The 17,500-nt window shown below is 38.1% G+C and overlaps 1 protein-coding gene across 1 annotated transcript in view; it reads right to left on the bottom strand.

The window, feature by feature from the left end:
* pax3a (paired box 3a) overlaps positions 1 to 17,500 on the bottom strand; it is a 75,532-nt gene that overhangs the window by 14,398 nt on the left and 43,634 nt on the right. Inside the window, exon 8 of the mRNA XM_061979671.2 lies at positions 8,768 to 9,031. Coding sequence (XP_061835655.1) covers positions 8,768 to 9,031 — 264 coding nt within the window. The remainder of the gene's footprint in view (positions 1 to 8,767; positions 9,032 to 17,500) is intronic.

Raw genomic sequence — 17,500 nt, 5'->3', positions numbered from 1 at the left:
GGGACCACCCAAATATTGATAGATTTCACCACCAGGGGTGCAAATGAGATCTCTATTTTTTGTTTTATGCAATGTGCTTAAGGCAGATGACATACGAGTCACGGACCACAGATGGCCCCTGTGCCGCACTTTGGGCAACCCAGCTGTAGGAGCTAACTGTTAATGGCCACTATAGTCTTAGTACCGTAGTGTATTTGTTCATCCTATGGTCACATATGGGACGCGGGTTGTCTTACGTTAGCACCGGAAGTCGTGAAATCAGCTGTTCACCTGGCGGGTTTTTTGGGGGGATGAATAGGGAAGTCCTTCTTTAGCTGCCGTCTTGTTTTAATATATATTGCTGCCTTTGCAATGTTTACTTTTGTATGCACATTAAATCAACCAAAAATCCTGACTTTGGAGCAATGTTCACAGACCCTAGTATTTGGCTCTCTATTAGATGCAATGGTTTTCCGTATTGGGACCATGATTTCGGTCCTCACTTGTTCACCAGTCCTCAAATGGACGGTACTTTTCCTTGTTGATGTCTCAAGAAGGGTAGAAATACAAGAACACACACACACACCATGTGGCTCTCTCTAAATGAATGCGATCAAGATGTAGCCAGTGGACATGTGCTGGTGCAGGAGCCGCCCGCTCCCCTCCTGTCCTGTCAAACACACTTTTAGTGGCTTCTCTGTAAATGAGAGCAACATGGGGGTCATTACATGGATAGGTGAGCCTCATCATCACGGGGTTAAGAGAGGACAGTGAGCGTACGTCCCCACAAAACGCCTCAGCGGCGTGGGCTGATCCTAATGTAAACGGAGGGAACCCGCTGCAATTTCAGCACAGAGCGAGCTGATTTGATGATGTGGGACTCATCAGGAAGGGTCCGTGTAATTAGCGGGGTTTACGTTGGGTGGAAATCCTAAACGGAGGAGCGCAACCCGAGCAAGCGATGAAAAAATGTGATTAAGAAAAGAGAAGGAATATTTCATCGTGTAAAAGCCTGAATGTCAATCAGTGCAGTACAGACTGGAAAGGTAACAAAATGGGAGGAAAAGGTTGCTAGTCCCTTTATCCAGATCCTCACCAAAATGCAAATGGATTTTCTCTTGGTCCATGTGCCACTCTCCTACAAAGTTGTTATTATTACTAATATTGAATATGTATTATTGTTCTAGTGCATCCATAAACGTCATAATCCTAGTGTTTTGTGGTTAACTTCTTTTTACACTTTAACAAACCACAGCAATTTGACTAACAGATTACCTTGACTTACATTTTTTTTTAAAGGTCTTAAATTCAGGCTAGATCAGCGGTTCTCAAACTTCCACCTCACAAAAAACGTGGCTTTCCAAGTACCACCATCCATCATCCATCCATCTTCTTCCGCTTATCCGAGGTCGGGTCGCGGGGGCAGCAGCCTAAGCAGGGAAGCCCAGACTTCCCTCTCCCCAGCCACTTCGTCCAGCTCTTCCTGTGGGACCCACCTCATCTGGCTCCTCTCGATGTGGAGGAGCAGCGGCTTTACTTTGAGCTCCTCCCGGATGGCAGAGCTTCTCACCCTATCTCTAAGAGAGAGCGCCGCCACCCGGCGGAGGAAACTCATTTCGGCCGCTTCTACCCGTGATCTTGTCCTTTCGGTCATAACCCAAAGCTCATGACCATAGGTGAGGATGGGAAGGTAGATCGACCGGTAAATTGAGAGTTTTGCCTTCCGGCTCAGCTCCTTCTTCACCACAACGGACCGATACAACGTCCGCATTACTGAAGACGCCGCACCGATCCGCCTGTTGATCTCATGATTCACTCTTCCCTCACTCGTGAACAAGACTCCGAGGTACTTGAACTCCTCCACTTGGGGCAAGATCTCCTCCCCAACCCGGAGATGGCACTCCACCCTTTTCCGGGCGAGAACCATGGACTCGGACTTGGAGATGCTGATTCTCATCCCAGTCGCTTCACACTCGGCTGAAAACCGATCCAGTGAGAGCTGAAGATCCTGGCCAGATGAAGCCATCAGGACCACATCATCTGCAAAAAGCAGAGACCTAATCCTGCAGCCACCAAACCAGATCCCCTCAACGCCTTGACTGCGCCTAGAAATTCTGTCCATAAAGGTTATGAACAGAATCGGTATCAAAGGGCAGCCTTGGCGGAGTCCAACCCTCACTGGAAACGTGTCCGACTTACTACCGGCAATGCGGACCAAGCTCTGGCACTGATCATACAGGGAGCGGACTGCCACAATCAGACAGTCCGATACCCCATACTCTCTGAGCACTCCCCACAGGACTTCCCGAGGGACACGGTCGAATGCCTTCTCCAAGTCCACAAAACACATGTAGACTGGTTGGGCAAACTCCCATGCACCCTCAAGGACCCTGCCGAGAGTATAGAGCTGGTCCACAGTTCCACGACCAGGACGAAAACCACACTGTTCCTCCTGAATCCGAGGTTCGACTATCCGGCGTAGCCTCCTCTCCAGTACACCTGAATAGACCTTACCGGGAAGGCTGAGGAGTGTGATCCCATGATAGTTAGAACACACCCTCCGGTTCCCCTTCTTAAAGAGAGGAACCACCACCCCGGTCTGCCAATCCAGTGGTACCGCCCCCGATGTCCACGCGATGCTGCAGAGTCTTGTCAACCAAGACAGCCCCACAGCATCCAGAGCCTTAAGGAACTCCGGGCGGATCTCATCTACCCCCGGGGCCTTGCCACCGAGGAGCTTTTTAACTACCTCAGCAACCTCAGCCCCAGAAATAGGAGAGCCCACCACAGATTCCCCAGGCACTGCTTCCTCATAGGAAGACGTGTTGGTGGGATTGAGGAGGTCTTCGAAGTATTCCCTCCACCGATCCACAAGATCCGCAGTCGAGGTCAGCAGAACACCATCCTCGCCATACACGGTGTTGATAGTGCACTGCTTCCCCTTCCTGAGGCGGCGGATGGTGGTCCAGAATTGCTTCGAAGCCGTCCAGAAGTCGTTTTCCATGGCCTCACCGAACTCCTCCCATGTCCGAGTTTTTGCCTCTGCGACCGCTGAAGCCGCACACCGCTTGGCCTGTCGGTACCTGTCCGCTGCCTCAGGAGTCCTATGAGCCAAAAGAACCCGATAGGACTCCTTCTTCAGCTTGACGGCATCCCTCACCGCCGGTGTCCACCAACGGGTTCTAGGATTACCGCCACGACAAGCACCAACTACCTTGCAGCCACAGCTCCAATCAGCCGCCTCGACAATAGAGGCGCGGAACATGGTCCATTCGGACTCAATGTCCAGCACCTCCCTCGTGACATGTTCAAAGTTCTTCCGGAGGTGGGAATTGAAACTCTCTCTGACAGGAGACTCTGCCAGACGTTCCCAGCAAACCCTCACAATGCGTTTGGGCCTGCCAGGTCTGTCCGGCATCCTCCCCCACCATCGCAGCCAACTCACCACCAGGTGGTGATCGGTAGAAAGCTCCGCCCCTCTCTTCACCCGAGTGTCCAAAACATGAGGCCGCAAATCCGATGACACAACTATAAAGTCGATCATGGAACTTCGGCCTAGGGTGTCCTGGTGCCAAGTGCACATATGGACACCCTTATGTTTGAACATGGTGTTCGTTATGGACAATCTGTGACGAGCACAAAAGTCCAATAACAAAACACCGCTCGGGTTCAGATCCGGGCAGCCATTCTTCCCAATCACGCCTCTCCAGGTTTCACTGTCGCTGCCAACATGAGCATTGAAGTCCCCCAGTAGAACGAGGGAATCACCCGGGGGAGCACTCTCAAGTACTCCCTCGAGTGAATCCAAAAAGGGTGGGTACTCTGAGCTGCGGTTTGGCGCGTAAGCGCAAACCACAGTCAGGACCCGTTCCCCCACCCGAAGGCGGAGGGAAGCTACCCTCTCGTCCACCGGGTTGAACTCCAACGTACAGGCTCTGAGCCGGGGAGAAACAAGAATTGCCACCCCAGCCCGTCGCCTCTCACTGCCGGCAACGCCAGAGTGGAAGAGAGTCCAGCCCCTCTCGAGAGAACTGGTTCCAGAGCCCTTGCTGTGCGTCGAAGTGAGTCCGACTATATCTAGTCGGAACTTCTCCACCTCGCGCACTAGCTCAGGCTCCTTCCCCCCCAGCGAGGTGACGTTCCACGTCCCAAGAGCTAGCTTCTGTAGCCGAGGATCGGACCGCCAAGTGCCCTGCCCTCGGCTGCCGCCCAGCTCACATCGCACCCGACCTCTATGGCCCCTGCTATGAGTGGTGAGCCCATTGGAGGGGGGACCCACGTTGCCTCTTCGGGCTGTGCCCGGCCGGGCCCCATGGGGACAGGCCCGGCCACCAGGCGCTCGCCATCGTGCCCCACCTCCGGGCCTGGCTCCAGAGGGGGGCCCCGGTGACCCGCGTCCAGGCAAGGGAAATCTGGGTTCCTTAATCGTTTTCTTCATAGAGGTCTTCCAAGTACCACCATAATGACCAATATTAAAACACACTAGCTTAGACTTAGACAAACTTTAATGATCCACAAGGGAAATTATTCAACACAGTAGCTCAGTTACAATGATGGAAAGTGTAAGGATGGAAAGGACAATGCAGGTATAAATAGACTAATATAGCGATAAGAAATCTAACATATATACGAATATATACATAATATGTTACTCCCTCCGAGGTCTTAATCAAGGCTCAAGTTGTTCGTTTTTCTCAAACAGACATTTATTTTCAGCCACGCCTTCTCCTCGTAACAACGATGCCAACACAATGCCAAAATAATGCCGTCAGAACGAATAAATAAGAAAAAACAGAACTTACAATTAGTCTGACATCCAATAACATAAAACACATTGATTTCACATACATATCAGAAAGAATCATACCTCATTGGCCTCACAAACTCCGAGGGAATAAAGTTTATTTTCAAGCCGAGACTCCATTAACCTCTTCCATCATATGTTTGCTGTCTCATGCTGCTTCCCTTATTCCGTCACATATTAATTGTCCCCCCAACAATGTGACCAAACCGGAACAAAAAATATGTTCCTCTCCAATTTACATGAGTTTTGTAACAAAAATAAAGTTAACTTATACTTGCATGAAATTACCAAAGAAAATACGTTTTTAATCACATTAAATGTAAATATGAACTTATATTTATACATTGTATTTATTTACTCTAACCAACTATGAAATTATATAACATATATACAATGTGCTTCTGTCAGCAGCTACATAATATGTGTACATTATATTATATTATGTCTATAACATATATACAATATATACCAATGACCATGTACAATATTACAGTATATACAGTATATGTGACAGGAGCAGCATAAAATAGAAAATAGACATTATAAACATTATAAACAAAGAGAAGTAGCTATCATAGAAGGTGTCAGGTAATAGGCATATATCATCTAAAATAGGCAGTTTTTAATTGTAAACAGTAATTTTAAGTTTTTGTTCTTAATTGCCACTTAAACATTTTGCACAGTTTGAACAGTAACACTGTGTTTGAAATAAAATATAGGAAAATCTGGTTCATTTATTGTGGGACTGTCTGAGAATAAAAGAGTCTATAACAACAAAAGAAGCAATCAGGTACTTAAATATAAACATCCCAAATGACAATGCAAACTTGTATGACCAACATACACGTTTGCATCTGTATCCATTTAGTGACGCGTCATCAAAAATTAAAAATGCATTTCTTTCAATTTGCATCATAACAAAAACAGTAATATTACAAAAATTGATAGATGTTGATAGTCCAACTCATATGGACTGGTATACACACATAATACATACTGACTGGTATACACACATAATACATACTGACTGGTATACACACATAATACATACTGACTGGTATACACACATAATATATACTGACTGGTGTACACACACATTATACATACTGACTGGTGTACACACATAATACATACTGACTGGTATACATACATAATACATACTGACTGGTATACACACATAATGCATACTGACTGGTATACACACATAAATACTGACTGGTATACACACATAAATACTGACTGGTATACACACGCTGTGGAAATAACTGCATTTAGTTTAGACAATAATGAGTCATACAGTATATTGGAATATGTGATTCATTATTTAAACTAGTTTTAACTGTAAAAATTAACCTTAAATATGACTTCTTTGTATTATTGTGGTAAATATTGGACACAATGTGTTGTCAAGCTTATGAGATGTGATGCCATTGAGACACTATTGTTATTATTATTTTTTGTATCATAACCATTTCTTATAAATGGCTGTGATGACAATGTAAATGAGGGATTTTTAATCACTGTTATGTTGGAAGTCTTATGAATATTGATACTGTTGTTGATATTCTTCATTTTTGTTTGACTACTTTGGATTGTTTTGTGTCACGTTCTCTCAATTACTCTGTTGATTGCTATTCTGAATTTTGCTGGTTTGGAATTAGAATTGTATTATTATTTTGTATTTTGTTGGACTGATTAAAAATTGTGTAAATATATGTATATATATATATATATATATATATATATATATATATATATATATATATATATATATATATATATATATATACCGTATTTTTCGGGCTATAAGGCGCATTTACAATCCTTTCATTTTCTCAAAAATCGACAGTGCGCCTTATAACCCGGTGCACCCTAATGTACAAAATAATTCTGGTTGTGCTTACTGACCTTGAAGCTATTTTACTTGATACATGGTGTAATGATAAGTGTGACCAGTAGATGGCAGCCATACATAAGAGGTATGTGTAGACTGCAATTTGATAGCGGTAAACAACACCAAAACTTTAAATGTTAATTTGAGAATATAGAACATTACACACGGCACTCAAAAATATGTCAAAATGTTTTTAGTACGACTTCGGTAAGGTATGAAGCTGCACCGCTTGATGGATTGTCGGCGCATTAAACACACAAGTATTATTATGGTGTGTGTGTATAAGGACCGCAAAATGCCACCTATTAGCAGACATTATCTTGTGTTTTGTTTTGCAATATTATTGAAAACCAACTTTTCTTACCTTCTGGTACCTGCTGATCTGTATTTAGGATCTGCATAAGTCCTGAAAATGTGTAGTCTGTGCCAACACCTTAGGAGATTAACTTCTTATTTTTCTCTATCTTCTTATGTGGCATGTGGCATATTCTGCTGTTGGCATTTCTAATATAAAGTAGTGTAAAGTTCGTACTTATATCTGTCAGTAGATTCGTTATGGAAGCGCTAAAACATACCGGTGTAGTGAGTTTACATTTCACGGAACTTTAGTTATTAGAGCGTACCGGTCGGACGTTTTTTCACGGCGTTGTTGTTGCACTAGTGAGCCACGGATGAGGAGATGCTGCTTCGTTATTGATTGAAGTAAAGTCTGAATGTCATTAAAACAGTTAGCTCCATCTTTTGACACTTCTTCCACTCCCGTCCTTGCACGCTACACCGCTACAACAAAGATGACGGGGAGAAGAAGCTGTCGAAGTGGAGGCACGTAAATAAAACCGCCCACAAAACGGCGCATCCTGAAGCGACTGTCAGAAAGCGACTTGAAGATGATCTGTAAAACATCATCTATGCAACATTTTGACCAAAGAACCACCATTACATGTTATGTAGACCACAAGGAAGTCTTTTACATTTAGAAAAAAATCATAATATGACTTCTTCAATGCGCCTTATAATTGTATAAAAAAAAGACCTGAATAGACCCGCTCATTGGCAGTGCGCCTTATAATCCATACTTGCCAACCTTGAGACCTCCAATTTCGGGAGGTGGGGGGCGGGAAGGGGTTGTGGTTGGGGGAGGGGCGTGGTTGGGGCGTGGTTGGGGCGTGGTTAAGAGGGAAGGAGTATATTTACAGCTAGGATTCACCAAGTCAAGTATTTCATATATATATATATATATATATATATATATATATATATATATATATATATATATATATATAACTAAAAGAAATACTTGAATTTCAGTGTTCATTTATTTACACATATAAACACACATAACACTCATCTACTCATTGTTGAGTTAAGGGTTGAATTGTCCATCCTTGTTCTATTTGTCACTATTTTTCTAACCATGCTGAACGGCCTCTCTGATGATGCATTGCTGTGTGGCACGCAAAAAGTGCTTTCATCAAATGCACTAGATGGCAGTATTGTCCTGTTTAAGAGTGTCACAACATTGCTGTTTACGGCAGACGAACTGCTTTACAGTAGACAAAATCGTGACTGCTGCTGTTGTGTGTTGTTACCGCGCTGGGAGGACGTTAATGAAACTGCCTAACAATAAACCCACATAAGAAACCAAGAACTCGCCCTCCATCATTCTACAGTTATAACGTCATTGGGCAGGTACGCTGTTTATATTGTGTGCCTGAATTTCGGGAGATTTTCGGGAGAAAATTTGTCCCGGGAGGTTTTCGGGAGAGGCGCTGAATTTCGGGAGTCTCCCGGAAAATCCGGGAGGGTTGGCAAGTATGTTATAATTCGGTGTGCCCTATGGTCCGAAAAATACGTTGTATAGGAAAATAAAGCCTCAGTTAAGTGATTCTTTGGTGTACCACTTTGAGAATCACTGGGCTAGATCATATACTGTATAGTCAAATTGTTCCCATAATTACCGCTGAAAATAAATAATACGTTTTAAAAAAAGGCAACATGTAATGATAATACTGATAATAATAGCCTGTCTCACCCTTATAACACATGGCTGACATGCAGTCTTATTATTTAATATATCTGTGAATGCCTACCTTGCTCTGGGTGTATTGTCCATACTGGTACGGCGGATGGTGGTCTACAGCGTAGGCTTGCGAGGTGTAGGAGGGCGGGCAGTAAGACTGCGTGCTGGGCAGGGCGGGCATGCTGGTCAGACCCGGTAAAGCCTCCAGTCGCTGGGAACCGTGACAGCTGGTGGCCATGCCGCCGTTAGGCTCCAAGCCTCCGGTTAAAGGGGAGAGAGCGAAGTCACTCTGGGGCTGATGAGGCACTCCTCCTGGGTTCAAAAGACCCATCACCTGTGGGAGAGGGAAATTGTGTGGTTAGAAGAAAAATACATCAAGGATTACTGTTCATTGTCAAACGCTAACCTCATGCAGAGTCAAAGAGTTGTAATGCTTTTGTTGGTGGATATTACTGGCAAGTCACCTGTCTATTAATACAGGTAAATATGTTTACTTGCTGATGAGAATGAAGCTACAGTGGAAGGTGGCTAAGGCCATGTCTACTCTAAGCCGGATAACCCCTTAAACGAATAATTATTTAGCCTAAGCCCCGTTTCAGCCACACTAAACCAGCGTTTAAGGTCCCCCTTTTCGGACAATTTTTTACACGGCTAAGTGTGCCATGTATTTCTTGAATCTCCGGCACTTAGCTTTGTATGGACTCATTGATCATTTACAAACTGAGTTCGGAGAGGAAGTGACGCCAGAAAGAACGCGCCACAGCCAGCTTCATAATTAAGCAGTTTCGTAATTCGGAGTTAACCACTGGAAATATGGAGGCGAGTCATCCAGACATGCCCGTGTTTTTCCTTCCTCTACATGTACAGACGCTTGTGGAAATCACACATGAATACCTTAAGAGAAAGCGATTGCAGCTATTTGGGATACAACACTTCTCAGACGGCAAGAGAACTTTCCAATGTCCAGGTCAGCTGTGAATCTACTTACCGAAAAACTTTGTCCATTTGTCGGAGGAGAGACAACGAGAATGCGGGCTCCCGTGGATGTGATAAGAAAGCTTTGTATTACCTGGCCGTCGAGGGAAAACTACGGAAAACAGCGAATGCTTTTGGACTGGCAAAGCAGACTGTATCAGTTATTGTCCGCCATATATGTCGCAGACTCAACGTCTAAGTCCAGAGTAAATAAAGTCACCAAAAACGATGGATGATTCAGCTGCGTTGATACATGATTAATGCAATATTTATTTTTGTGAATAATCACATGCTTTAACATGCTTATACCGAACTGAGGTTTTGCGAGTTACATTAGGATTTGTAGTTTTTGGTGTGACATCTTTATCAAAATTGTTAAACACTTTTAGCGTAATCGTGCGAGCTAGCAAACAGTAAACTACAACAACAATGAAAATGCATTTCCTTTGCCAAAATAGTAAAAAATACAATTTCTGCAACTTTGTAGTATTTAGATTATGGCTTTTCCGTGACATTTTCACTGTTTAAATTGTATATCTTTGTCAAAATTGTTAAACACTTTTAGCGTAATCGTGCTAACTAGCAAACAGTAAACTAAAACAACAATAGAAATGCATTTCCTTTGCCAAAATAGAAAACACTTGAAAGGATATAATTTCTGCAACTTTTAGCGTAATCGTGCTAACTAGCAAACAGTAAACTAAAACAACAATAGAAATGCATTTCCTTTGCCAAAATAGTAAAACACGTGACACGATACAATTTCTGCAACTTTATAGTATTTAGATTGTGGCTTTTGTGTGACATTTTCAATGTTCAAATTCTATATCTTTGTCAAAATTGTTGAACACTTTTAGCGTAATCTTGCTAACTAGCAAACAGTAAGCTAAAACAAAAATAAAAATGCATTTCCTTTGCCAAAATAGTAAAACACGTGACAAGATACAATTTCTGCAACTTTATAGTATTTAGATTGTGGCTTTTGTGTGACATTTTCACTGTTCAAATTATATATCTTTGTCAAAATTGTTGAACACTTTTAGCGTAATCGTGCTAACTAGCAAACAGTAAACTAAAACAACAATAAAAATGCATTTCCTTTGGCAAAATAAGTAACACTTAAAAGGATATAATTTCTGCAACTTTTAGCATAATCGTGCTAACTCGCAAACAGTAAACTAAAACAACAATAAAAACGCATTTCCTTTGCCAAAATAGGAAACACTTAAAAAGATATAATTTCTGCAACTTTTAGCGTAATCGTGCTAACTTGCAAACAGTAAACTAAAACAACAATAAAAATGCATTTCCTTTGCCAAAATAGTCAAACACTTGACAAGATACAATTTCTGCAACTTTGTGGTATTTAGATTGTGGCTTTTGTGTGACATTTTCACTGTTCAAATTCTATGTCTTTGTCAAAATTGTTCAAGACTTTTAGCGTAATTGTGCTAACTCGCAAACAGTAAACTAAAACAACAATAAAAATGCATTTCCTTTGCCAAAATAGGAAACACTTAAAAAGATATCATTTCTGCAACTTTTAGCGTAATCGTGCTAACTCGCAAACAGTAAACTAAAACAACAATAAAAATGCATTTCCTTTGCCAAAAGAGAAAACATTTGAAATTATATAATTTCTGCAACTTTTAGCGTAATTGTGCTAACTAGCAAACAGTAAACTAAAACAACAATAAAAATGCATTTCCTTTGCCAAAATAGTCAAACACTTGACAAGATACACTTTCTGCAACTTTGTGGTATTTAGATTGTGGCTTTTGTGTGACATTTTCACTGTTCAAATTATTTATCTTGGTCAAAATAGTTAAACACTTTTAGCGTAATCCTGCTAACTAGCAAACAGTACACTAAAACAACAATAAAAATGCATTTCTTTGCCAAAATAGAAAACTCTTGAAAGGATATAATTTCTGCAACTTTTAGCGTAATCGTGCTAACTAGCAAACAGTAAACTAAAACAACAATAAAAATGCATTTCCTTTGCCAAAATAGTCAAACACTTGACAAAATACAAATTCTGCAACTTTGTAGTATTTAGATTGTGGCTTTTGTGTGACATTTTCAATGTTCAAATTCTATATCTTTGTCAAAATTGTTGAACACTTTTAGCGTAATCTTGCTAACTAGCAAACAGTAAGCTAAAACAAAAATAAAAATGCATTTCCTTTGCCAAAATAGTAAAACACGTGACAAGATACAATTTCTGCAACTTTATAGTATTTAGATTGTGGCTTTTGTGTGACATTTTCACTGTTCAAATTATATATCTTTGTCAAAATTGTTGAACACTTTTAGCGTAATCGTGCTAACTAGCAAACAGTAAACTAAAACAACAATAAAAATGCATTTCCTTTGGCAAAATAAGTAACACTTAAAAGGATATAATTTCTGCAACTTTTAGCGTAATCGTGCTAACTAGCAAACAGTAAACTAAAACAACAATAGAAATGCATTTCCTTTGCCAAAATAGTAAAACACGTGACACGATACAATTTCTGCAACTTTATAGTATTTAGATTGTGGCTTTTGTGTGACATTTTCACTGTTCAAATTATTTATCTTGGTCAAAATAGTTAAACACTTTTAGCGTAATCCTGCTAACTAGCAAACAGTAAACTAAAACAACAATAAAAATGCATTTCTTTGCCAAAATAGAAAACTCTTGAAAGGATATAATTTCTGCAACTTTTAGCGTAATCGTGCTAACTAGCAAACAGTAAACTAAAACAACAATAAAAATGCATTTCCTTTGCCAAAATAGTCAAACACTTGACAAAATACAAATTCTGCAACTTTGTAGTATTTAGATTGTGGCTTTTGTGTGACATTTTCAATGTTCAAATTCTATATCTTTGTCAAAATTGTTGAACACTTTTAGCGTAATCTTGCTAACTAGCAAACAGTAAGCTAAAACAAAAATAAAAATGCATTTCCTTTGCCAAAATAGTAAAACACGTGACAAGATACAATTTCTGCAACTTTATAGTATTTAGATTGTGGCTTTTGTGTGACATTTTCACTGTTCAAATTATATATCTTTGTCAAAATTGTTGAACACTTTTAGCGTAATCGTGCTAACTAGCAAACAGTAAACTAAAACAACAATAAAAATGCATTTCCTTTGGCAAAATAAGTAACACTTAAAAGGATATAATTTCTGCAACTTTTAGCGTAATCGTGCTAACTAGCAAACAGTAAACTAAAACAACAATAGAAATGCATTTCCTTTGCCAAAATAGTAAAACACGTGACACGATACAATTTCTGCAACTTTATAGTATTTAGATTGTGGCTTTTGTGTGACATTTTCACTGTTCAAATTCTTTATCTTTGTCAAAATTGTTGAACATTTTTAGCATAATCGTGCTAACTAGCAAACAGTAAGCTAAAACAAAAATAAAAATGCATTTCCTTTGCCAAAATAGTAAAACACGTGACAAGATACAATTTCTGCAACTTTATAGTATTTCGATTGTGGCTTTTGTGTGACATTTTCACTGTTCAAATTCTATATCTTTGTCAAAATTGTTGAACACTTTTAGCGTAATCTTGCTAACTAGCAAACAGTAAGCTAAAACAAAAATAAAAATGCATTTCCTTTGCCAAAATAGTAAAACACGTGACAAGATACAATTTCTGCAACTTTATAGTATTTAGATTGTGGCTTTTGTGTGACATTTTCACTGTTCAAATTCTATATCTTTGTCAAAATTGTTGAACACTTTTAGCGTAATCGTGCGAGCTAGCAAACAGTAAACTACAACAACAATGAAAATGCATTTCCTTTGCCAAAATAGTAAAAAATACAATTTCTGCAACTTTGTAGTATTTAGATTATGGCTTTTGCGTGACATTTTCACTGTTTAAATTGTATATCTTTGTCAAAATTGTTAAACACTTTTAGCGTAATCGTGCTAACTAGCAAACAGTAAACTAAAACAACAATAGAAATGCATTTCCTTTGCCAAAATAGAAAACACTTGAAGGGATATAATTTCTGCAACTTTTAGGGTAATCGTGCTAACTAGCAAACTGTAAACTAAAACAACAATAGAAATGCATTTCCTTTGCCAAAATAGTAAAACACGTGACACGATACAATTTCTGCAACTTTATAGTATTTAGATTGTGGCTTTTGTGTGACATTTTCAATGTTCAAATTCTATATCTTTGTCAAAATTGTTGAACACTTTTAGCGTAATCTTGCTAACTAGCAAACAGTAAGCTAAAACAAAAATAAAAATGCATTTCCTTTGCCAAAATAGTAAAACACGTGACAAGATACAATTTCTGCAACTTTATAGTATTTAGATTGTGGCTTTTGTGTGACATTTTCACTGTTCAAATTATATATCTTTGTCAAAATTGTTGAACACTTTTAGCGTAATCGTGCTAACTAGCAAACAGTAAACTAAAACAACAATAAAAATGCATTTCCTTTGGCAAAATAAGTAACACTTAAAAGGATATAATTTCTGCAACTTTTAGCATAATCGTGCTAACTCGCAAACAGTAAACTAAAACAACAATAAAAATGCATTTCCTTTGCCAAAATAGGAAACACTTAAAAAGATATAATTTCTGCAACTTTTAGCGTAATCGTGCTAACTTGCAAACAGTAAACTAAAACAACAATAAAAATGCATTTCCTTTGCCAAAATAGTCAAACACTTGACAAGATACAATTTCTGCAACTTTGTGGTATTTAGATTGTGGCTTTTGTGTGACATTTTCACTGTTCAAATTCTATGTCTTTGTCAAAATTGTTCAACACTTTTAGCGTAATTGTGCTAACTCGCAAACAGTAAACTAAAACAACAATAAAAATGCATTTCCTTTGCCAAAATAGGAAACACTTAAAAATATATAATTTCTGCAACTTTTAGCGTAATCGTGCTAACTCGCAAACAGTAAACTAAAACAACAATAAAAATGCATTTCCTTTGCCAAAATAGAAAACATTTGAAATTATATAATTTCTGCAACTTTTAGCGTAATTGTGCTAACTAGCAAACAGTAAACTAAAACAACAATAAAAATGCATTTCCTTTGCCAAAATAGTCAAACACTTGACAAGATACACTTTCTGCAACTTTGTGGTATTTAGATTGTGGCTTTTGTGTGACATTTTCACTGTTCAAATTATTTATCTTGGTCAAAATAGTTAAACACTTTTAGCGTAATCCTGCTAACTAGCAAACAGTAAACTAAAACAACAATAAAAATGCATTTCTTTGCCAAAATAGAAAACACTTGAAAGAATATAATTTCTGCAACTTTTAGCGTAATCATGCTAACTAGCAAACAGTAAACTAAAACAACAATAAAAATGCATTTCCTTTGCCAAAATAGTCAAACACTTGACAAAATACAAATTCTGCAACTTTGTAGTATTTAGATTATGGCTTTTGCGTGACATTTTCACTGTTTAAATTGTATATCTTTGTCAAAATTGTTAAACACTTTTAGCGTAATCGTGCTAACTAGCAAACAGTAAACTAAAACAACAATAGAAATGCATTTCCTTTGCCAAAATAGAAAACACTTGAAAGGATATAATTTCTGCAACTTTTAGCGTAATCGTGCTAACTAGCAAACAGTAAACTAAAACAACAATAGAAATGCATTTCCTTTGCCAAAATAGTAAAACACGTGACACGATACAATTTTTGCAACTTTATAGTATTTAGATTGTGGCTTTTGTGTGACATTTTCACTGTTCAAATTCTTTATCTTTGTCAAAATTGTTGAACACTTTTAGCATAATCGTGCTAACTAGCAAACAGTAAGCTAAAACAAAAATAAAAATGCATTTCCTTTGCCAAAATAGTAAAACACGTGACAAGATACAATTTTTGCAACTTTATAGTATTTAGATTGTGGCTTTTGTGTGACATTTTCACTGTTCAAATTATATATCTTTGTCAAAATTGTTGAACACTTTTAGCGTAATCTTGCTAACTAGCAAACAGTAAGCTAAAACAAAAATAAAAATGCATTTCCTTTGCCAAAATAGTAAAACACGTGACAAGATACAATTTCTGCAACTTTATAGTATTTAGATTGTGGCTTTTGTGTGACATTTTCACTGTTCAAATTATATATCTTTGTCAAAATTGTTTAACACTTTTAGCGTAATCGTGCTAACTAGCAAACAGTAAACTAAAACAACAATAAAAATGCATTTCCTTTGCCAAAATAAGTAACACTTAAAAGGATATAATTTCTGCAACTTTTAGCATAATCGTGCTAACTCGCAAACAGTAAACTAAAACAACAATAAAAATGCATTTCCTTTGCCAAAATAGTCAAACACTTGACAAGATACAATTTCTGCAACTTTGTGGTATTTAGATTGTGGCTTTTGTGTGACATTTTCACTGTTCAAATTCTATGTCTTTGTCAAAATTGTTCAACACTTTTAGCGTAATTGTGCTAACTCGCAAACAGTAAACTAAAACAACAATAAAAATGCATTTCCTTTGCCAAAATAGAAAACATTTGAAATTATATAATTTCTGCAACTTTTAGCGTAATTGTGCTAACTAGCAAACAGTAAACTAAAACAACAATAAAAATGCATTTCCTTTGCCAAAATAGTCAAACACTTGACAAGATACACTTTCTGCAACTTTGTGGTATTTAGATTGTGGCTTTTGTGTGACATTTTCACTGTTCAAATTATTTATCTTGGTCAAAATAGTTAAACACTTTTAGCGTAATCCTGCTAACTAGCAAACAGTAAACTAAAACAACAATAAAAATGCATTTCTTTGCCAAAATAGAAAACACTTGAAAGAATATAATTTCTGCAACTTTTAGCGTAATCATGCTAACTAGCAAACAGTAAACTAAAACAACAATAAAAATGCATTTCCTTTGCCAAAATAGTCAAACACTTGACAAAATACAAATTCTGCAACTTTGTAGTATTTAGATTATGGCTTTTGCGTGACATTTTCACTGTTTAAATTGTATATCTTTGTCAAAATTGTTAAACACTTTTAGCGTAATCGTGCTAACTAGCAAACAGTAAACTAAAACAACAATAGAAATGCATTTCCTTTGCCAAAATAGAAAACACTTGAAAGGATATAATTTCTGCAACTTTTAGCGTAATCGTGCTAACTAGCAAACAGTAAACTAAAACAACAATAGAAATGCATTTCCTTTGCCAAAATAGTAAAACACGTGACACGATACAATTTTTGCAACTTTATAGTATTTAGATTGTGGCTTTTGTGTGACATTTTCACTGTTCAAATTCTTTATCTTTGTCAAAATTGTTGAACACTTTTAGCATAATCGTGCTAACTAGCAAACAGTAAGCTAAAACAAAAATAAAAATGCATTTCCTTTGCCAAAATAGTAAAACACGTGACAAGATACAATTTTTGCAACTTTATAGTATTTAGATTGTGGCTTTTGTGTGACATTTTCACTGTTCAAATTATATATCTTTGTCAAAATTGTTGAACACTTTTAGCGTAATCTTGCTAACTAGCAAACAGTAAGCTAAAACAAAAATAAAAATGCATTTCCTTTGCCAAAATAGTAAAACACGTGACAAGATACAATTTCTGCAACTTTATAGTATTTAGATTGTGGCTTTTGTGTGACATTTTCACTGTTCAAATTCTATATCTTTGTCAAAATTGTTTAACACTTTTAGCGTAATCGTGCTAACTAGCAAACAGTAAACTAAAACAACAATAAAAATGCATTTCCTTTGCCAAAATAAGTAACACTTAAAAGGATATAATTTCTGCAACTTTTAGCATAATCGTGCTAACTCGCAAACAGTAAA

This window comes from Nerophis lumbriciformis, linkage group LG19 (assembly GCF_033978685.3).
Source record: "Nerophis lumbriciformis linkage group LG19, RoL_Nlum_v2.1, whole genome shotgun sequence".
Lineage (NCBI taxonomy): Eukaryota > Metazoa > Chordata > Actinopteri > Syngnathiformes > Syngnathidae > Nerophis > Nerophis lumbriciformis.
The sequence above is the reverse complement of the archived record's forward strand: the minus strand, read 5'-3'. Positions and strand labels throughout refer to the sequence as shown.